Source organism: Salvelinus alpinus, chromosome 26, assembly GCF_045679555.1.
Source record: "Salvelinus alpinus chromosome 26, SLU_Salpinus.1, whole genome shotgun sequence".
Taxonomy (NCBI): Eukaryota; Metazoa; Chordata; class Actinopteri; order Salmoniformes; family Salmonidae; genus Salvelinus; species Salvelinus alpinus.
Genome location: NC_092111.1, coordinates 30,523,533 through 30,547,006, shown reverse-complemented (window position 1 = coordinate 30,547,006; position 23,474 = coordinate 30,523,533). Strand labels below are relative to the sequence as shown.

The following is a 23,474-nucleotide window of genomic DNA, read 5'->3' as shown; positions in this document are numbered from 1 at the left end:
ATTTGGGGCACACTCTAGCTCTGGTCTGTCCTGGAACACTGCTGGAGTATGGTCTGTCCTGTCTGGTCGGTCTGTCCTGTCTGGTCTGTCCTAAAACGCTGCTGGTGTCTAGTCTGAGCAGCATGCTCTACTGATGATGATGATGATGATGCTTGAAGCTCATCTTCCCTTTGCATCCAACCTCCGCTAACACTGCGGTTCTTTCGCTGGTTTGGGCTACGAACGCGAGGCTCGGTGGGTACCGAGGGTATGGATTTGGGGACGGGTTGGGGGGAAGAAGGGGGGTCAGGACAGGGTGCGTAGAGCCTGACTGTCACAAGCTTTGATGTTTTTACAAGCAAAATCCTGCTGCAGTGCGTTCTATTAAGCCAAGGGCCTGGGAAAGTTTGTGTTTAGGGCATTGAGGTCCACTCTGGTGGAAAGGGGATTGTCTGGTGTGTTGAACCCAACTGTACTGGACAGAGAGGGGATCAGGCCCATAGAGGAGGTCAGGGGTAAGGTGGGGGAGGACTGGTATGTCCCTCATTGTCCAGGGGGAACAACGCTAACTGGGGGAGATAAGGGCTCCGTAGTGGTCCAATTCTGTCTGGCTCTCTGGCTCTGCCCGTATACACACAAGTACACACACACATACACATGTGCGCACACACACACGCACAAACGCACACACATGCAAACACACCCACACACACACAGTTTGGCCTCCCAAAACCCACATCCTGCCTTGCCTGGCTATTCAACCACATCGCTCCGGCCAAACGCCACGCCCACTAACATTTCTTCTTCACCATGAGTCTGAATTTGATCTCCTTCCCGACAACTTCTCCCATTCTAACCGTTCTGATTGGTCCCAGAAACCGATGGGTTGGGCCAGAGCCTGAACACAAGTGGTTAAAACAGCGTGGGGGACAACGTCCCTCACTTTGCTGTCAGCAGAAATGGCTTCTAGGATGGCAGTCTCAGACTGAATGTATGTAGCGATAGCGGAATTAAAGGGTCGTCAGGCAACCTCCAGTCTCCATCTATTTCAGATGTGGTTGGGATGTTTGTACAGCTGTTTGTATTTGCTTTTTCAGAGCATGATGACCCTTGAACTATTGTCCAAACCAGAGTCGAGTAATAAAACATTATTCGCCAATGTTTTGGTGGCAGGCTACCGAGTTGGCAACAACTGAAAACACAACCTCTCTTTCCCAGCATTCCTATTCCCTTATAAAATATGAGGCTCCTAGAGGCCCTAGGAACTGGTGTTCACAAACAGAATGGGAATAGAACTGTAGCAAGGGAGAGGGCAGGGAAAGTCGGTCTAAGACGCAGGGACGATGGGCCAAGTCCGACTGAGGGCAACTGCCAGATAGGACCAGAAGCTAAGGATGATGGGAATGTATGTGCCTTGGCCAGGAGGAGAGAGAGAGAGACCTCTACAGGGGTAAGGTGTATTTATTAGAGCCTCACTCAACCTTCAGCAATGTTGTTGTTGTCTGTGAGATGACAGGAGTCGGGCGGTGACCACTTCCTCACTGGCCATCCCTCTCCTTCCTGTTTCCTGAGCTGCGAGGGGCGAAGTGGCAGAGGGGGGAATTCAGTGTGCTACTGAGGAATCTGAATGATGTGTGTGTGTGTGTGTGTGTGTGTGTGTGTGTGTGTGTGTGTGTGTGTGTGTGTGTGTGTGTGTGTGTGTGTGTGTGTGTGTGTGTGTGTGTGTGTGTGTGTGTGTGTGTGTGTGTGTGTGTGTGTGTGTGTGTGTGTGTGTGTGTGTGTGTGTGTGTGTGTGTGTGTGTGTGTGTGTGTGTGTGTGTGGGCAGTATAATCGCTCTGGTGTTCCTTAGCCATGGTCATAAATAACATCTTGTTTTCAGGATGCTGTTAAGAGATGAAAGATGTTTTGTACTCAGCATCTCTACCTATACTTATAGCTCTTACTCAAATTGTGTCAGTTGTGTCAAAACACTCTCAGGTGTGCACATTCTTATGTGGGCGTGGGATATATTTAAAAAGCTACTTGTAAAAGGTTAAAAACAACCCAATTCACAACAGAATAATTGTCCGATTATTTTTACTTCCAGTGAAAAATGAAGAAACCTCTGAAGTTCATAATAATGTATTCCCTTTAGTTGAAAACAATCATGTCAGTAATCCGCCTGTGTGTTCTGTTCCAGGTGGGGAGAAGAGAGGAACTATGATGGGACAACTAAGAAGTACTGGGTAAGTAATGTCTCCTATCACATTACTCATCACATCTTTTTCTCTTTGTTGTCTCTTATTTGTGTAAATATCTTATTATGTATCTACCACAGGAGGTTGGTGGCTCCTTAATTAGGGAGGACAGGCTTGTGGTAATGGCTAGAGCAGATTCAGGGAACGGTATCAAATACATCAAACACATGGTTTCCATGTGTTTGTTGCCATTCCATTTGCTCTGTTTCAGCCATTGTTATGAACCGTCCTCCCCTCATCAGCCTCCTGTGGTCTCTCTCTACTATATCCACATTCTAACCCATGCCACTCTATCTAATGACTTTTCCCAGATTGCTGCCAACTCGTGGGGGAAGAACTGGGGGGAGAACGGCTACTTCCGCATCGCTCGCGGAGAGAATGAGTGTGAGATCGAGGCGTTCGTGATCGGCGTGTGGGGTAGGGTCACCATGGAAGACATGCAAAGCCACCATCACCACCAACATCGCCGACGCAAGTAGAGACAGGCACTCCAGGAACTCAGCATCCCCAGAGCCCCTACCCTTCACCCCGTACCCACTTCCCCTTCCTACCCTGGGGGAGCAACTCAACCAGCCCCAGACCCCCTACCCTTCACCCCGTACCCACTTCCCCTCACCAGCCCCAGACTCCCTACCCTTCACCCCGTACCCACTTCCCCTCAGCATCCCCAGAGCCCCTACCCTTCACCCTGTACCCACTTCCCCTTCCTACCCTCGGGGTGCAACTCAACCAGCCCCGTACTAAACTCTGGGGGAGCAACACAACCAGAACCCCAGAGTTCACACTCTGACCCTTGGAGGAACCAACTACCCCAAGAACCACTTCTCTTACCCCTTACACCCATATCCCCTTACCCAACACTGGAGGTATTGAAACCCCAGCCGCCCCCAACTTAACTCAAGGTTTATGGCATCAAAACAAGCTCACGGCCTGCGGGCTTAGAGGGGCTCCTCCATACAGCCTCCCTGGCTTCAGGACACAGCAATAATCTCCTCAGGACTCACTATCCCAAAGACCACACTTCCCAGACTCCTTGGCTTTGGCCTGGGATCGACTGTTTACTTCCTGCTTCTGTTCAGAAGTCTTCATTTCCACTGTTGTGATGATGAAAGGACTGGCTTGATCTGAACTCTCTTTCTCTGTCTTTCGCTCTCTCTCTCTGGAAGCCAACCCCTTACGGACGGATTGGGATAGTGAGAACCAGAGAGATAGAATGTTAGATGACACAAGCACCAGAGAGAAACTAACAATCCACTTGTGTTACAGTTTAGTTAGTGTTATCACTGAGGACCTAACTCTTAATCATGCTAGCTATATCATTGATTAATGTATTCCTATTACTGTCAGCAGATCTGCAGTTGCAGTAGCCACGCATCTCTCTACACATTCCAAAAAAAGCTGCATTTTACACTGGAAAGAGTGCTGGTCTAAGGCTTGGTGGTAGGTGGGATTGAGTTTAGTGAACTGTCCTTTTGACCAATAATTTATTTCCCCTCATTTACCAAAAAACTATGTTTTCTTTTTAGTACAATCCTGTACTATGCTAAGTGCATAGTACAGGATGGAGTCTCTGCAAGCTCTGGAAATGTTCAGTACCACATAACCTGTCTGGTTATGGAAGAGATGGTGTCAATCTTCCAATGATATCAAATCAACTTCAGTCTCATGGCCATGACAGCTCTTGACTGAATCCACCTGCTTGAACATAACCATTCTGTAAGAATAATTTTAGTGGGTCAACCATTTAAAAATATCCCTTAATAGACAGTATACACTCTTATAAGTAATAGAGTCTGGAAGAACCTTTAGAACCAAAGAACCAATTCTAAAAATTATTCGAGGAACCCCTGTGTAAAGGTTTAAATCAGAACCTTTTTGTGATGAGTGAGGTTCAATTTTGAACCTTTTTAATAATATATTGTAGAGGTGGCAGCCTATCAGAAGATTGGAGGTGTATCTTATTGGAGGTGTGGCTTTCAGATAGTTATTTTTGGCCACCCATTACAGTAAATGTCATTCCTGTTCATCATGTAAAGTTTCATCATACAAATTTCAATTTTCCTTGAATATTTATGCATATTACATATTCTAATATAATATTAATAATATTAACATTGCTGATGACATAAGGTCCAACATTGGGATTTGCATAGGCTCTTGAGGAACTCGTAAGCCTCATTGAAGCTACAGAACTGTCATTGTTCAACCTTAACATGTGATGAAAATACAACAGAAAATCTGAAAGCCACACCCCTACCAAGCCACACCTCCAGTCCAGGGTTCCATCAGGAACACTTTGCTACATTGAAACATGAAAGGTTCCTCCAAGAACCCCTCAACTAACCTAAGGTGCAAATATTGAGGAACTCCAGGGGTTCATTGACTACCTCCAGTGTTCCTCGAGTCACCACTAATTCTAAGAGTGTACAGTACATTTGAAAGCAGAGATGAAGCAAGCGAGGAGCTTTAAAAAAACACTTTCCGTTTATTAATCAGCTGGTTGACAAAAACATATCTTGGAAAAAATGAGGCATTGATTGAAATATCTGAGTTGTCATTTCTTTGAAGAAGGTAAAATGGCCACCACCATGTCATTTTCAGATGTTGCTTCAACATGGAAACGTCTTGGTTGATCAAATGCCTTAAAGAAATAAGCGCTGTTTTTGACCTCTGGTTGAAAGTATCCAAAGTATGTGTATTATAATCTTCATCTGTTTCATTCCGTGTACACTGTGTTACTATAATGCTGAAAATATTGTTGTATTTTACTCCTATTTTCTTACTTGCTTTGAGAGATGTGGTTGTCTCACACACTCACTCCCCTCCCCTGACCAGCTGCTTTGAAGAGTGCTTGCGTGGTGCACTTACTCCTTCTGAAGGTGAACACACACAAAGTGCCTGACTCTAGGGAGAGGAGGAGGTCGGACTCAGCTGCCAAAGTCTGTTCAATGCTCTTTCATTATAGCCTAAATCTCACAGACGCAACATGCCACTAACACTTCAGTATTCAGCAATAGGCATGTGTAGGCCTACAGCAGACTAATTGTGACATTTCAAAGGTTGTGCATTTCCAAAGAAGTGTTAGGTAGGTAGCTCAAGCCTCAACTGAAGCCAGTAATCACACAGGTTCTGATATACTGATATAACTTGATATAACTGCCTTATGTAATGTTGCCCTAGGTGCTCTTTTTATACTGTCTCCAATTCAGATATATTATTTCTGTGCCTATCATGAGTTTTAATGTCTAAGTTTCCAGAGGTGGCAACTGTCCTTTTAGAGACCACATCATGTATCAGTTCACACTGTGCAGTCTCACTTCACAATAAACTGCTTGGCTTCCCAGAAGTTATGTCTTTTTAACTGTGCCACCTTTCCAATATGGCTTCCAGTTTTCACATTGTTAATGTAAATCCTATATCCAATTTCGTACATTTCGAGTAGGCCTCAGTTTTAAACCCCCATTACAACCGTCACCTCATGAGAAAAGGATAGAGATGCGGGAAAACCGATAGGTTCAGATGAACAAGCAATGTTCAATGTGGAGGAAGGGTACACTCTTAGAAATAAGGGTTCCAAAAGGATTCTTCGGCTGTCCCCATAGAAGAACCCTTTTTGTTCGAGGTAGAACCCTTTTGAGTAATCTGGAGGCGAAAGAAATGCACACCTGTTTAGGCGAGGTGGTGGCGAGCAGAGTAGAACACCTGTTTAGGAGAGGTGCTGGCTAGCAGAGTAGAACACCTGTTTAGGAGAGGTGCTGGCTAGCAGAGTAGAACACCTGTTTAGGAGAGGTGCTGGCTAGCAGAGTAGAACACCTGTTTAGGAGAGGTGCTGGCTAGCAGAGTAGAACTCCTGTTTAGGAGAGGTGCTGGCTAGCAGAGTAGAACTCCTGTTTAGGAGAGGTGCTGGCTAGCGGAGTAGTAGTAGTTCTTAAGCACGATGCAACATGGAGTGCGTGGACAAAGCCTTCAGTGTATTGGCCATACTATATATCACTAACCCCCGAGGTACCTTATTGCTATTATAAACTGGTTACCAATGTAATTATGGCAATAAAAATATTTTTTTTGTCATACACATGGTATAAGGTCTGATATACCATGGCTGTCAGCCAATCAGCATTCAGGGCTCGAACCACCCAGTTTATAATGACAAACACTGCGGGTCACTAGTTTATATAGTGGCAAAGGACACACACAGGTGTCTGTAATCATGTAATCAATCTGTGGCTTGATTTCATTGGTTAATTTACAGATATAAATAGAACATATAGAAAGCATGAAAGGATAACATCTGATTATAAATGCAATTGGCTACATAGTCTACATAGGCAAAATCACAATAATCACAAGAATGGCTTCAGATCAAAGTCTACATTGAGACAGAAGGGAGCAATGGTTTTTAAATTAAAGATCCAGGCAGCCTCTCATTTTAACTATAAATTGTCAAGGTCACCCCATCTCCTTGGGAGGGTGACGGGTTTGATGCCGATATAACATAGGGACGAAATAGAGTAGTTTGCTTCCAAAAAGTGGGTACGTCGAGTTTTTGCACCTAATGGTGCTACGATGCTCCGAGATTCGTGCTTTTAATTCGCTCTTCGTTTACCCACATAATTTTTACCACAAGGACAAGTTATAAGATAAATAACTGCCTTAGTGGAGCACATGATAATACCTTTGATTGGGATCTGTTTCCCTGTTTGGGGGTGTTTGAAGGATATACATTTGTAAGTGCCATTGCATTAAGCACAGCCATTTCACTTGTAGTTTCCATCCAGTAGATGTGCAAATAGACATTGTGCAGGGGTATTTTGGGGTGGTAAATCAGAGTTCCAATTCATCTCTGAGATTTCTGCCCTGCGAGAATACGACCATCGGAGGGTCCGAAAACACATTACCGATACTGTCATCGGATCTTAGAATGTGCCAATGTTTGTGAATGATTCCCTTAATTTGTTCAGAGCATTTTAAATAGTGGGTAGTAATAACCCAATAATGCTTATTTTTGCGAGACTGTCCTTGAAAGAGAACATGCCTCGATTTGTTTTGGATTTTCTCAATGGCAGTATTAATCTGACCATTTTTGTACCCACTCTCCTTGAATTTTCTTTACGTCTCAGCCATATTACTGTCGAAATCTGACCGTTTTTTGCAAATTCTTTTGATTCGACAGAATTGGCTGTAGGGTAAACTGTTTATTAGGGGAAGCAGGGAGTACAGGTCCCGCCATGCACGCCTCCAACTCGATCATCAAGTTTGCAGACGACACAACGGTAGTAGACTTTATCACCAACAACGACAAGACCGGCTATAGGGAGGAGGTGAGGGCACTTGGAGTGTGGTGTCAAGAAAACAACCTCTAACTCAATGTCAACAAAACAAAGGAAATCGTGAACTTCAGGAAACAGCAGAGGGAGCACCCCCCCCCCCTCTATTCACATCGACGGGACAGCAGTGGAGAAGGTGGAAAGTTTTAAGTTCCTCGGCGTACACATCACGGACAAACTGAAATGGTCCACCACACAGACAGTGTGGTGAAGAAGGCACAACAGCGCCTCTTCAACCTCAGGAGGCTGAAGAAATTTGGCTTGTCACCTAAAACCCTCACAAACTTTTACAGATGCACAATTGAGAGCATTCTGTCGGGCTGTATCACCGCCAGGTACGGCAACTGCACCGTCCACAACCGCAGGGCTCTCCAGAGGGTGGTGCGGTTTGCACAACGCATCACCGGGGGCAAAATACCTGCCCTCCAGGACACCTAAAGCACCCGATGTCACAGAGAGGCCAAAAAGATCATCAAGGACAACAACCACCCGAGCCACTGCCTGTTCACCCCGCTACCATCCAGAAGGCGAGGTCAGTACAGGTGCATCAAAGCTGGGACCGAGAGACTGAAAAATAGCTTCTAATCTCAAGGCCATCAGACTGATAAACAGCCATCATTAACACAGAGAGGCTGCTTTCTACATACAGACTTGAAATCATTGGCCACTAACAAATGGATCACTAGTCATTTTATTACTGCCACTGTAATAACGATGTTTACATTTCTTACATTACTCATCCCATCTCTTCTAAATCGTTGTTTTCGGGCCTCCCGGGTGGCACAGTGGTCTAAGGCACTGCATCGCAGTGTGCCACCAGAGACTCTGGGTTCGAGCCCAGGCTCTGTCACAGCAGACCATGGAGGTCCATGGGGCGAAGCAAAATTGGCCTAGCGTCGTCTGGGTTAGGGAGGGTTTGGCCGTTAGGGATATCCTTGTCTCATCGCACACTAGTGACTCCTGTGGCGGGCCGGACGCAGTGCACGCTGACCAGGTCGCTAGGTGTACGGTGTTTCCTCTGACACATTGGTGCGGCTCGCTTCCGGGTTGGATGCGCGCTGTGTTAAGAAGCAGTGCGGCTTGGTTGGGTTATGTTTCGGCTCTCGACCTTCGTCTCTCCCGAGCCCGTACGGGAGTTGTAGCGATGAGACAAGACAGTAACTACTAACAATTGAAAAATGAGAATAAATAAATATATATATATTTTTTTACATTTTAAATCATTGTTCTCTTGTTCCTCCTGGACTGTATTTTATACAGTACTATGCCGCTCGGTCATTGCTCATCTATATATTTATATGTTCATATTCTTATTCCATCCCAGTAGATTTGTGTGTATTAGGTAGTTGTTGTGGAATTGTTAGATTACTTGTTAGATATTGCTGCACTGTCGGGAACTAGAAGCACAAGCATTTTGCTACACTCGCAATAACATCTGCTTGGTCACATGTGTATGTGACCAATACAATTTGATTTGATTTGATTGGGTCCACCTGTTACCAAAATGGTTCTACCTAGATCCAAAAGAGTTCTACCTGGAACCAAAAGGGTTCTTCAAAGGGTTCTCCTATTGGGACAGCCGAAGAACCCTTTAAGGATCAAGATAACGCCTTTTTTTCTACGAGTGTAGGCTATAGGAGGCAGAGCAGACATAGCTTTGTGTTGTGTGAGCCATGCGGCCTACAGAATCACATAGCTTTGTGTTGTGTGAGCCATGAGGCCTACAGAATCACATAGCTGTGTGTTGTGTGAGCCATGCGGTCTACAGAATCACATAGCTTTGTGTTGTGTGAGCCATGCGGTCTACAGAATCACATAGCTGTGTGTTGTGTGAGCCATGCGGCCTACAGAATCACATAGCTGTGTGTTGTGTGAGCCATGCGGTCTACAGAATCACATAGCTTTGTGTTGTGTGAGCCATGCGGTCTACAGAATCACATAGCTTTGTGTTGTGTGAGCTATGCGGTCTACAGAATCACATAGCTTTGTGTTGTGTGAGCCATGCGGTCTACAGAATCACATAGCTTTGTGTTGTGTGAGCTATGCGGTCTACAGAATCACATAGCTTTGTGTTGTGTGAGCTATGCGGCCTACAGAATCACATAGCTTTGTGTTGTGTGAGCTATGCGGTCTACAGAATCACATAGCTTTGTGTTGTGTGAGCCATGCGGTCTACAGAATCACATAGCTGTGTGTTGTGTGAGCCATGCGGCCTACAGAATCACATAGCTGTGTGTTGTGTGAGCCATGCGGTCTACAGAATCACATAGCTTTGTGTTGTGTGAGCTATGCGGCCTACAGAATCACATAGCTTTGTGTTGTGTGAGCCATGCGGTCTACAGAATCACATAGCTTTGTGTTGTGTGAGCCATGCGGTCTAAAGAATCACATAGCTTTGTGTTGTGTGAGCTATGCGGTCTACAGAATCTTTACTTTAATTGCAAACGGTGCGAGAGAGGATTAGTATGACTCTGCTGGTCATCTACTGTGGGAACTTTTGAACATTTTGAACGATCTGGCCTTAATGGCCATGTACTCTTATAATCTCCACCCGGCACAGCCAGAAGAGGACTGGTCACCTCTCAGAGTCGGGTTCCTCTCTAGGTTTCTTCCTAGGTTCCTGCCTTTCTATGGAGTTTTTCATAGCCACTGTGCTTCTACAGTACATCTGCATTGCTTGCTGTTTGGGGTTTTAGGCTGGATATCTGTACAGGCACTTTGTGAAATCTGCTGATGTAAAAATGGCTTTATAAAAACATTTGATTTAATTAAGGGAGGAAGATGTGGCCAGGGTTGGGGTGAGGTGCATCATGGGTTCACGAGGCATGACAGTGGGGAAAGAATTGATGACAGAAGGTTGGGACTGGGGGGAGTCAATGACAGGTTGTTGTGCCATCATTTCTTCTTTCCACTTGACTAAATATTAATGAGTCGAGTTGGGAGGTGTTCCACATTATGCATTTATTCTAGATTTTACAATACCGTTATAAGCTACCATAACTGTTCATAGATATAACCTAGCAGTTTTTAATTTATTTTTAATTTAACCTTTATTTAACTAGGCAAGTCAGTTAAGCACAAATTCTTATTTACAATGACGGCCTACACCGGCAAACCCGGAACACGCTGGGCCAATTGTGCGCCACCCTATGGGACTCCCAAACACGGCCGGTTGTGATACAGCCTGGAATTGAACCAGGGTGTCTGTAGTGACGCCTCTAGCACTGAGATACAGTGCCTTAGACCGCTGTGCCACTCGGGAGCAAGTCAAATCAGTTTATCCTTTAAAATAATGTTATAGTACTATCCCGCTAGTCTATAAGATACAGCCCCTAGCCACTGAAAACACTAGGGCTGTGTCCCAAATGGCACCATATTCCCTATAGTGCACTACCTTGACCATTAGGCCTACTGTATGAGGTTATTGTCAAACTGTTGGCTAACCAGATGGATCCATTTTCCCATGCAGTCACCCAGACAGCTGTGTCCTTATAGGGATAAACCAGTGATAGACAGATAAGCCTGTCTGGATCAATGGGATGAGAGGAGCAGGCGGTTGGATCCAAGTCATGCGGAGAAAGGGGGTGGAATTTGTCCAAAGCTGGATCCAAGTGTTCTTTTTCAGTTTGAGTGACTCCTGAGTGAGATTCACTGGGTTCCATGTTTAGTCCCAATGTGCCAAGATCCGTCGACAGAAGATCCTAGTGGGATACTAAAATGAAAAGATATATGTGGATAAGGGGTAAAACACACTCTCCATGGACAAATAATGAGTTATGACATCTTGGTCATCAACAAGATCTTCATCTGTCAGCCATTTTGGATGGTATTCAGGTAGTACAATTTCTCTGACATTGAAGAACCGCTCACTCACTCAACCAACCAAACATCTTATACTACCAGACTGCTCTTCAAAAACACCCTCAAAACATGTACAGATCCCCTGTCAGAAGTTGTGTATTCAAAGTCAAAGAATCACTTCATATTCAGTGATACATAGACTTTATTTATGATGCGGCAAGATGTGTAAATTATATATTTTCTGTGCAATGTTTACTATTATCTCTCTGTCTCGTGTATTGTGTGCACTAATATAAACACCACCATAGTTTTCACTTGTGAGGCACAATAAAGTATCTTAAAACAACCATACTACACGTATGACTCATTGTCTAATAATGGAACACAATACCCAGCATAATACAAATGTAACCAGCAGCAGAGTCAAAATATAGAAAAAAGGATATGAAATTGTTTGTTAATGTCAACTGTTGATTTCCATTCGGGAAAAGAGTTGAAGCATTGTCTTGGCAAACGTTTTCACATTTAAAGAAATGTAAAAGAAAAAGTAACTAGTAGTGTCTGGAAATATAATTCATAAACAAGTGTAGTCAGAGAGAGAAAATGGTCAGAGGACAGCAGGCATTTAGTTTTGGGAGCTGTTGGCACTCCTCTGTTGGGACGAAGGGGGCCACACTGGGCGAGAGTGGGGTAGAGGGTGGGGGTATGGGTGGTGGCACAGAGAGGCCCATGGGACGAGTGAGGGACAAGGGTGGGATGGGGACAATTTGTATAGGACAGTGCTGTGTCAGCTCACTCCACCACCAGACAGACACAATCCAGGGACAAAAATACAGGAGGGTTATGGAACTCTTATACTTTGTGTGTGTGTGTGTGTGTGTGTGTGTGTGTGTGTGTGTGTGTGTGTGTGTGTGTGTGTGTGTGTGTGTGTGTGTGTGTGTGTGTGTGTGTGTGTGTGTGTGCGTGCGTGCGTGCGTGCGTGCGTGCGTGCGTGCGTGCGTGCGTGCGTGCGTGCGTGCGTGCGTGCGTGCGTGCGTGCGTGCGTGTGTGCGTGTTCAGCCAACAAAAAGAAGAGGAATTTGATCAGTAGGTTGGCAGACATCTTTCAGACCATCATTTTTATTTATTTATTTTATTTCACTTTTATTTAACCAGGTAAGCTAGTTGAGAACAAGTTCTCATTTACAACTGCGACCTGGCCAAGATAAAGCAAAGCAGTTCGTCACATACAACAACACAGAGTTACACATGGAATAAACAAACATACAGTCAATAATACAGTAGAAAAAAGTACATATACAGTGTGTGCAAATGAGGTAAGATAAGGGAGGTAAGGCAATAAATAGGCCATGGTGGTGAAGTAATTACAATATACCAATTAAACACTGGAGTGAATAGATGTGCAGAAGATGAATGTGCAAGTAGAGAATCCCAGACAAACATTCAGTCACACAAACAAATCTATGTGTAATACTGTCAAAGAGTACAGATAGCATCCACTTGTGACTCTCTAGAACAACGTGATGGTGGAGAACTATCCCCAAATGTACCCTCTGTTTGCAGATAACCTGTTTTGCTGTCACTGTTATTGGTTTTATGAAGACCTTAACACTGAGAAGGCTGTTAAGCCGAAACGACTGAGACGCTATGGTATCCATGATGCAGTAAAAATAATCAAATCAAAGTAAGCTTTATGCAAAATATTTTTCAGTGCGGACCCATTTCATATTTACTTGTCCAGATTCACTGTTACTGGCATTGAATACATCTGTCCAGAACAGTACACTGTGTGGACCAAGGGGGCCAAGTAAGGATGCCAAAGGCACCAAGTAAGGAAATTTGGAAAGAGGTATGCATTTGGCGACAATGTATTTACATTTCTGTCATGGTTTGTGGTTCAGGAATAGCCCAATCACCCATTACCTCAACGCTTACTGTTACTTTCCCTTCCAGATGATGATAATTGCCAAATATCTCAGTCGAGGAGGAAGCTGTGATTATGGACTTAGCATTGGAAAGAACATGTTGCCACCCCACCCCGGTGGTCCAGGAATTATCCGTCACATTCTGTTCTTCCTCACATTCTAGCCCATTCTTCTCTCATTGTCTGTGCCCCCCCCCCCCTCCCCCGTGTTCCTTCAGTAGTTCTGTTAAACGAAAAATATTCTTGAAGACGTCAACAACCGTAAAGGACAATGGGAGTTTCCACAGGACGAGGGCTGGGGTTCGGGGGAAGCCCTTTATCACAAACAACTAAGCTGTGAAATAAAGGTGACTGGCTTCGCTCAACGTGTGGGATTCTTATCTCCTGTCGGACTGTTGACATCATGCCAGTTCATGTAGCCCTAGTGAACCCCCTGAGAAACCTTCTGGATTTTACCTTGATGTATTGTTTTCCACTTGTTTGTGCAATACTTTCATTATTACAGATTATACAACAGGTGGCTGACGTGGGTCTAATCCTGAATGCTGTTTGGTTAAAACCGTATTCCAGCTGGTGTCTATTCCAGTATTACCACAGGGTAAATCTATGATGTTAAAATGTCAATTTACTATTTTCCGTCTGACTGCGCAATCCACTGTCTCATCAGCCCAGCCAAGCAATTTATAAACTTGATCTCAACTATAAAAAGCATCTTGATATGTCCTGGAGGTTTCAGGTTTTAGCTTGTGTCTGGGGCCACCTTGGGCCCACTCTTTAACGCTGGGCCTCTGGGAGAGTAAAAACATGATTCATTGTGGTAGATATAGAACAAGGAAAATAATATCCACGATGTATGACAAATCTTTACCTGTTGCAAGGTGTGGTCCTCTTTCACCATCATCCGGTAGCTTTGGCTATGGGATTTCCCAGGCAACAGAAGCAACTCATCTAGCACTATGTGCAAAGCCCTGCTCATGTAAACTGGTTTAGTGTCGCCATCTTGTGGTATAACTTTGTGTGCATCACGTATAAGATGGCCATCCTCACTAAAACAACCCATAACTAAAACCTCTTCTCAGAAAGGGATGGAAAATAAGGAAAATAAGCCATTGAAAGGTGGTCCTTGCATTAAGGATCAACTTAGAGGCAACAAACATTTAGAGAGGAACTTTATTGAAAATGAGAAATTGTAAAGTCAGCATCGCTGCCCATATTCCTTATCAAAACTACAACACATTTGCATGTACAAAAAGCCTGTTGTCATCTTGCATATATGTTTTTGAAAAAGGCACTAAGGAGATATCATAACACTTGCAGTGTCAGCCATTTTGAAACATATTCTGCTGTTAACTGCACATAGATAATGAAATGAGTCATATTGACTTTATAAATAAATGCATTATCATTCTCGTAAATGTTCCTTTCATGTGAATGGCAGAAAGCTGTTGTATATTTTTTTTATCAAACCTTTATTTATCCAGGAAATCCATTGGAAACATCAGGGAATGGAGGCCCATGCAGTCGCAAAGGCTTTCTGTCATATGTTGGCCTCTCTGGATAAACATGGTCATTCATTCAATGTTAAATGGTCCTCTTTTTAAAAACAGTTTGTGTATCTTGCTGTGTCTTTCTCTCTAGCGTGTAGGGCCGCCTCCTCTCCTACATTCATGCATTCTGTAGGCACACATGTAAAATATCCCTGGAACACACAGAGCACATACAGGTTAATGGACAATGGACATTGCATCAAAATCCAGCTGTAGACATACCCTCCCTTCAGCCACTACCCTTCAATCAAGTCTGATGGATCCAGATAGGTGTCAGCAATATGATGCAGCCAGGCTCCCCTAACCCATTGGAAGGCTATGGAAAAACCATCACCATATTGCTTTTAACAATCTGGTCTCTTCAGATCTGCTAACACTGGGAGACAAGGGGCTTGGGGGTTGATTGTTTTTGGACTGGGTTGGTTGAGTACTGTGATTGATCCTGTGTGTCAGTTCTTACCTGCAAAGAAGGTCATGAGCAGTGCCACCCAGCCCAATATGTAAGACCAAGAGAAACGCCAGTCACCGAAGCGCTTGCCCAGGAAGTTCACTGTCACACCCGTGTAGATGGCCATCGCCAGCAGAACAAATAAAGCTGGGAGAAGGAAGGGGGATATAAGAGGTGAAAATACTGCACAAAACTAGTGTGTGTGTGTGTGTGTGTGTGTGTGTGTGTGTGTGTGTGTGTGTGTGTGTGTGTGTGTGTGTGTGTGTGTGTGTGTGTGTGTGTGTGTGTGTGTGTGTGTGTGTGTGTGTGTGTGTGTGTGTGTGTGTGTGTGTGTGTGTGTGTGTGTGTGTGTGTGTGTGTGTGTGTGTGTGTGTGTGTGTGTGTGTGATATGAGACTCACTGGAGATGAAAAACATGATCCCTGCAGCGAAGGAGCGGTTGAACCTCTCGAAGGCGGAGAAGTGGGCGAAGGAGAGGATGCCCGCAATGATACCCGCGAAGCACGACATCCCTGACAGGATCATAAAGGCACGGGTGGCATTCCAGTACGCTAGAGGGCAACCGTGAAAGAGGTGTGCAGGGTGACATAACAGAGGCCTTTGTCAAATGCATCCCTTCTTCCAGCCAAGAGTGAAAATGAATGGTATTGTAGTGTCATGCCCAGACACTAGGTGGTACCCTTTTGTGACATTTCTCCTCATTTTCAAGTCAACATTTTAACATTTATAGTCATTTAGCACATTCTCTTATCCAGAGCAACTAGGTTTAAGTGCCTTGCTCACGGGCACATCAACAGATTTTTCACCTAGTGGCTCAGGGATTTTAACCAGAAACCTTTCGATTACTGGCCCGACATTCTCAGCAACAGGTCTCTATCATGAAGTAAAGCAACCATTTATTATGTTTCTGCCAGTGAATGGATGCACTTAAACCTTCCGTTCCATCAGACCAAGTCAGACTGTTAACATAACTCATTTAAATCAGGTGGCCATTGCTATCCCTCTGTATATAATCTATATCCTTCCATCCCCTGACCCCTCCATGGTGTGTGGTCTCACCGATGCTGTCCGTCTGCATGTAACATTTGCCTGACATGCAGTACCTCCACAGGCCCTGGTGGGCGAAGCTGCCTGACAGGCGATACTGCATCCAGTAGTCTGTTGCCATTGAAACCACCAGCAGGATGTTCCCCACCATGGCACAAAATAGGCCCCCGCCCATGAAGCTATGCATCCTGAGAGATGCTGCTGTGGCCGCTGCGTGGTACCTGATACTGCACGGGAAGAGGAGGGATAAACACACCTGAATTATATGAGGTATTACATGACAGACACTCAGTTTGCAATGGTCACCTCATAGGTCCTGATATTGGGGAGGGGATGTGGAAGTTAGACACACCTGTACTGATACTGGGGAGGAGGATGAGGGAGTTAGACACACCTGTACTGATACTGGGGAGGAGGATGAGGGAGTTAGACACACCTGTACTGATACTGGGGAGGAGGATGAGGGAGTTAGACACACCTGTACTGATACTGGGGAGGGGGATGAGGGACTTAGACACACCTGTACTGATACTGGGGGAGGAGGATGAGGGAGTTAGACACACCTGTACTGATACTGGGGATGGGATGAGGGAGTTAGACACACCTGTACTGATACTGGGGAGGGGATGAGGGACTTAGACACACCTGTACTGATACTGTGGAGGGGATGAGGGAGTTAGACACACCTGTACTGATACTGGGGAGGAGGATGAGGGAGTTAGACACACCTGTACTGATACTGGGGAGGGGATGAGGGAGTTAGACACACCTGTACTGATACTGGGGAGGGGATGAGGGAGTTAGACACACCTGTACTGATACTGGGGAGGAGGATGAGGGACTTAGACACACCTGTACTGATACTGGGGAGGGGATGAGGGAGTTAGACACACCTGTACTGATACTGGGGATGGGATGAGGGAGTTAGACACACCTGTACTGATACTGGGGAGAGGATGAGGGAGTTAGACACACCTGTACTGATACTGGGGATGGGATGAGGGAGTTAGACACGCCTGTACTGATACTGGGGAGGGGGATGAGGGACTTAGACACACTTGTACTGATACTGGGGAGGGGGATGAGGGAGTTAGACACACCTGTACTGATACTGGGGATGGGATGAGGGACTTAGACACACCTGTACTGATACTGGGGAGGGGATGAGGGAGTTAGACACACCTGTACTGATACTGGGGAGGGGATGAGGGAGTTAGACACACCTGTACTGATACTGGGGATGGGATGAGGGAGTTAGACACACCTGTACTGATTCTGGGGATGGGATGAGGGAGTTAGAAACCTGTATCTGTATGATATGATCTTTATAGCACACACTCATTATTCCATGCTATGGTGCAGACTTCAATAGAAACATGAATAAGTTTAGTCCTTGACACCGGGGATACGTGTGACATGGTGAGAGTGGACAACAAATCGAAAAGACAAAGTACAAATCGCTGAGTATCAATGATCTCAAATCACATACAGTACCAGTCAAAGGTTTGGGCACACCTACTCATTGCAGGGTTTTTCTTTATTTTTACTACTTTCTACATTGTAGAATAGTAGTGAATACATCAAAACTATGAAATAACACATATGGAATCATGTAGTAATCAAAAAAGTATTAAACTAATCAAAATATATTTTAGATTTTTCAAAGTAGCCACCCTTGTCCTGATGACAGCTTTGCACACTCTTGGCATTCTCTCAACCAGCTTCACCTGGAATGCTTTTTCCAACAGTCTTGAAGGAGTTCCACATATGCTGAGTACTTGTTGGCTGCTTTTCATTCACTCTGCGGTCCAACTCATTCCAAACCATCTCAGTTGGGTTGAGGTCTTGTGATTGTGGAGGCCATATCATCTGATGCAGCACTCCATCACTCTCCTTCTTGGTCAAATAGCCCTTACACGGCGTGGAGGTGTGTTGTGTCATTGTGCTGTTGAAAACAAATGATAGTCCCACTAAGCACAAACCAGATTGGATGGAGTATCGCTGCAGAATGCTGTGGTAGCCATGCTGGTTAAGTGTGCTTTGAATTCTAAATAAATCACCAGCAAAGCACCCCCACACCATCACACCTCCTTCTCCATGCTTCACGGTGGGAACCACACATGTGGAGATCCTCCGTTCACCTACTCTGTGTCTCATAAAGTAACAGGGCGGTTGGAACCAAAGATCTCAAATTTTAACTCATCAGACCAAAAGGACAGATTTCCACGGGTCTAATGTCCATTGCTCGTGTTTCTTGGCCCAAGCAAGTCTCTTCTTCTTATTGGTGTCCTTTAGGAAGGGTTTCTTTGCAGAAATTTGACCATGAAGGCCTGATTCACGCAGTCTCCTCTGAACAGTTGATGTTGAGATGTGTTTGTTACTTGAACTCTGTGAAGCATTTATTTAGGCTGCAATTTCTAAGGTTGGTAACTCTAATTAACTTATCCTCTGCAGCAGAGGTAACTCTGGATCTTCCTTTCCTCTGTCGGTCCTCATGAGAGCCAGTTTCATCATAGCGCTTGATGGTTGTTGCGACTGCACTTGAAGAAACTTTAAAAGTTCTTGAAATGTTCTGTATTGACTGACCTTCATGTCTTAAAGTAATGATGTACTATCATTTTTTATTTGCTTATTTGAGCTGTTCTTGCCATAATATGGACTTGGTATTTTACCAAATAGGGCTATCTTCTGTGTACCTTGTCACAACACAACTGATAAGAAGGAAAGAAATTCCACAAATGTACTTTTAACAAGGCAACCTGTTAATTGAAATGCATTCCAGGTGACTACCTCATGAAGCTAGTTGAGAGAAAGCCAAAGCTGTCATCAAGGCAAAGGGTGGCTACTTTGAAGAATCCCAAATACAACATATATGTTGATTTGTTTCACACTTTTGTGGTTACTACATGATTCCATATGTGTTATTTCATAGTTTTGATGTCTCCACTACTATTCTACAATGTAGAAAATAGTAAAAAATTAAGAAAAACCCTTGAATGAGTAGGTGTGTCCAAACCTTTGACTGGTACTGTATATTACAGAGCTTATATTCAGTATCAGTTGTGCTCGCTCATGATAACTACTGTATATGATGCTATGGCAAACACAATAAGTCAGAAATATTACTTAATTTGAGCAATTTGCATTTTGTATGTACAGTTGAAGTCAGAAGTTGACATACACCTTAACCAAATACATTTAAACTCAGTTTTTCACAATTCCTGACATTTAATCTGAGTAAAAATTCCATGTCTTAGGTCTGTTAGGATCACCACTTTATTTTAAGAATGTGAAATGTCAGAATAATAGTAGAGAGAATTATTTATTTCAGATTTGATTTCTTTCATCACATTCCCAGTGGGTCAGACGTTTACATACACTCAATTAGTATTTGTTAGCATTGCCTTTAAAATGTTTAACTTGGCTCAAACATTTCGGGTAGCCTTCCACAAGCTTCCCACAATAAATTGGGTGAATTTTGGCCCATTCCTCCTGACAGAGCTGATGTAACTGAGTCAGGTTTGTAGGCCTCCTTACTTGAACACACTTTTTCAGTTCTGCCCACAAATTTTCGATACGATTGAGGTCAGGGCTTTGTGATGGCCACTCCAGTACCTTGCCTTTTTTGTTCTTAATCTCATGCTCGTCATAAAGGTTGGACCAAGGTGCAGCGTGGTAGGCGTACATTTTCTTTATTAAATGAACACCGAACAAAAACAACAAAATACCAAACGAAACGTGAAGCTACCGGTGTGTACACAGGCAACTATCTGTAGACAAGATCCCACAAAAACACAAAGGGGAAATGGCTGCCTAAATATGATCCCCAATCAGAGACAACGATAAACAGCTGTCTCTGATTGGGAAGCATACCAAGCCAACATAAACCATTAACCACCTAGATGACCCACCCTAGTCACTATCACGCCCCAACCAACATAGAATAAACAGCTCTCTATGGTCAGGGCGTGACAGTACCCTCCCCCCCAAAGGTGCGGACTCCGACCGCAAAACCTGACTCAATAGGGGAGGGTCCGGGTGGCATCTACGACGAATGACACAGGACGTTGGGGGCGGCTCCGGTGCTGGGCGAAGTACCCACTCCGCTCACAGATACTTCATCCTACATGGCAGCTCTGGTGCGGGGATCGTCGCCGGAAGCTCCGGACCGTGGGTCGTCGCTGGAGGCACCGGACCGTGGATCGTTGCCGGAGGCTCCGGACCGTGGATCGTCGCCGGAGGAACCTAACCGTGGATCGTCGCCGGAGGAACCGGAAGGTAGATCGTCGCAGGAGGCTCTGGACTGAGAACCCCTGCTGAAGGCTCTGGACCGCCGCCCGTCGCTGGAGGTTCCGGCCCGGCGCCCGTCACTGGAGGCTCCGGACCGCAGACCGTCGCTGGAGGCTCCGGACCGCAGACCGTCGCTGGAGGCTCCGGACCGCAGACCGTCTCAGGAGGTTCCGGACCGCAGACCGTCTCCGGAGGTTCCGGACCGCAGACCGCCTCAGGAGGTTCCGGACTGTGGACCGTCTCAGGAAATTCCGGACTGTGGCCCGTCGTCGGAGGTTCCGGACTGTGAAACGTCGCCGGAAGCTCTGGACTGGGAACTGTCGCCAGAAGCTCTGGACTGGGAACTGTCGCCAGAAGCTCTGGACTGGGAACTGTCGCCAGAAGCTCTGGACTGGGAACTGTCGCCGGAAGCTCTGGACTGGGAACTGTCGCCAGAAGCTCTGGACTGGGAACTGTCGCCAGGAGCTCTGGACTGGGAACTGTCGCCGGGAGCTCTGGACTGGGATCTGTCGCCGGGAGCTCTGGACTGGGAACTGTCGCCGGAAGCTCTGGACTGGGAACTGTCGCCGGAAGCTCTGGACTGGGATCTGTCGCCGGAAGCTCTGGACTGGGAACTGTCGCCGGAAGCTCTGGACTGTGAAGGCGCACTGGTGGAATCTTCTCTCACGCTCGTCATAAAGGTTGGACCAAGGTGCAGCGTGGTCGGCGTACATTTTCTTTATTAAATGAACACCGAACAAAAACAACAAAATACCAAACGAAACGTGAAGCTACTGGTGTACACACAGGGAACTATCTGTAGACAAGATCCCACAAAAACACAAAGGGGAAATGGCTGCCTAAATATGATCCCCAATCAGAGACAACGATAAACAGCTGTCTCTGATTGGGAAGCATACCAGGCCAACATAAACCATTAATCACCTAGATGACCCACCCTAGTCACTATCACGCCCCAACCAACATAGAATAAACAGCTCTCTATGGTCAGGGCGTGACACTTAAGCTATTTTGCCACAACTTTGGAAGTATGCTTGGGGTCATTGTCCGTTTGGAAGACCCATTTGCGACCAAGCTTTAACTCCCTGACTGATGTCTTGAGATGGTGCTTCAATATATCCACAGAATTTTCCTACCTCATGATGAAATCTATTTTGTGAAGTGCACCAGTCCCTCGTGCAGCAAAGCACCCCCACAACATGATGCTGCCACCCCCGTGCGTCACGGTTGGGATGGTGTTCTTCGGCTTGCAAGCTTCCCCATTTTTCCTCCAAAAATAACGATGGTCATTATGTCCAAACAGTTCTATTTTTGTTTCATCCGACCAGAGGACATTTCTCCAAACAGTATGATCTTTGTCCCAATGTGCAGTTGCAAACCGTAGTCTGGCTTTTTTATGGCGGTTTTGGAGTAGTGGCTTCTTCCTTGCTGAGCGGCCTTTCAGGTTATGTTGATATTGGCCTCGTTTTACTGTGGATATAGATACTTTTGTACCTGTTTCCTCCAGCAACTTCACAAGGTCTTTTGCTCTTTTCGCACCAAAGTACATTCATCTCTAGGAGACAGAACGCGTCTCCTTCCTGAGCGGTATGACGGCTTAGTGGTCCCATGGTGTTTATACTTGCGTACTATTGTTTGAACAGATGGACGTGGTACCTTCAGGCATTTGGAAATTGCTCCCAAGGATGAACCAGACTTGTGGAGGTCTACCATTTTTTTCTGAGGTCTTGGCTGATTTCTTTTTATTTTCCCACGATGTCAAGCAAAGAAGCACTGAGTTTGAAGGTAGACCTTGAAATACATCCACAGGTACACCTCCAATTGACTCAAATTATGTCAATTAGCCTATCAGAAGCTTCTAAAGCCATTACATAATTTTCTGGAATTTTCCAAGCTGTTTAAAGGCACAGTTAACTTAGTGTATGTAAACTTCTGACCCACTGGAATTGTGATACAGTGAATTATAAGTGAAATAATCTGTCTGTAAACAATTGTTGGAAAATTACTTGTGTCATGCACAAAGTAGATGTTCTAAACGACTTGCCAAAACTATAGTTTGTTAACAAGAAATTTGTGGAGTGGTTGAAAAACAAGTTTTAATGACTCCAACCTAAGTGTATGTAAACTTCCGACTTCAACTGTAGCTGTGTCTTAAAATGAGACCTGTTAACATATATGAACATGTGCTCCATATATAATAAACAAACATTGTCATGGAATGGACGTTAACAACTAGCAGCGTTAAACATCATCTCTTTTGCCAAGCACTTAATTAATTGCATTTGATCAATGCTTATTCAATCACTAGTTCACCATTGTCTTTACTTTTTAGACTTCAGTTCACCATTAAGTTGAGTAACTTATTATTTTGCACAACTATAAATTTTTATCAAGGGAACATTATATAGATATATTTAGGATGCCCCTTACCTTGTTTCTTCAGTAAAAGTACTCTCTTAACCGTCTACCTTTCTGGGGAGAAAGGGAGAGAGGGATAGAGGGAAAGAGAGAGAGAGAGAGAGAGAAGGAGAGATGTTGCAAGCCGAGGAGGAGAGATAGGAGAATGAAAGAGAACTCCACTGGGCTGAATTCCAAAAAGTTATCCCCTCTGTTTTTTCTGTTGATGGAAGCAGAATCCTTAAACAATCGGTCCCTATGTAACGGATGTACTATCGTGTGGGGCATGGGATCACGTGACCCCCTCAGTCCTTTCAGTGTGGGCAGCTGGGATGGGGTCAGGGGGTTAGGGTAGGGGCTTTGGCTGGGGGGCTCCATATTCTTTATGTTTGTTTGTATTTGGTATGTTCTAGAATTGTGGGTGTACATAGGTATGAAGTACTGCTGGAGTCTATGTACAATGCTGAAGCCAACATT

At 44.9% G+C, this 23,474-nt stretch overlaps 2 protein-coding genes across 4 annotated transcripts in view; one reads left to right on the top strand and one right to left on the bottom strand.

Moving 5' to 3' along the window:
* Positions 1-5,563, top strand: part of tinagl1 (tubulointerstitial nephritis antigen-like 1) — an 80,180-nt gene extending 74,617 nt beyond the window's left edge. For 2 of the 3 annotated variants that reach the window (XM_071368692.1, XM_071368694.1), the window contains exons 11-12: positions 2,160-2,205; positions 2,529-5,563. In XM_071368692.1, coding sequence (XP_071224793.1) covers positions 2,160-2,205; positions 2,529-2,696 — 214 coding nt within the window. In that variant the 3' untranslated portion in view covers positions 2,697-5,563. The remainder of the gene's footprint in view (positions 1-2,159; positions 2,206-2,528) is intronic. The other variant, XM_071368693.1, reaches the window with a different exon arrangement.
* An 8,858-nt stretch (positions 5,564-14,421) lies between these two features.
* On the bottom strand, positions 14,422-23,193 carry LOC139555146 (lens fiber membrane intrinsic protein-like). The gene is made up of 5 exons (XM_071368691.1): positions 23,031-23,193; positions 16,323-16,537; positions 15,665-15,814; positions 15,277-15,411; positions 14,422-14,968 (listed from the first exon to the last, which is right to left on the bottom strand). The coding sequence occupies exons 2-5, from the start codon at positions 16,495-16,497 to the stop codon at positions 14,904-14,906; spliced, it is 525 nt and encodes a 174-aa protein (XP_071224792.1). The 5' UTR covers positions 16,498-16,537; positions 23,031-23,193; the 3' UTR covers positions 14,422-14,903.
* Positions 23,194-23,474: the final 281 nt, after the last annotated feature.

Coding starts and splice junctions, on each gene's coding strand:
- LOC139555146 (XM_071368691.1), bottom strand. CDS start 16,497: ATGCATAGCTTCATGGGCGGGGGCCTATTTTGTGCCATGGTGGGGAAC. Junction 15,815..16,322: donor CATGCAGACGGACAGCATCG/GTGAGACCACAC, acceptor GTTGCCCTCTAG/CGTACTGGAATGCCACCCGT. Junction 15,412..15,664: donor GATCATGTTTTTCATCTCCA/GTGAGTCTCATA, acceptor TCCTTCTCCCAG/CTTTATTTGTTCTGCTGGCG.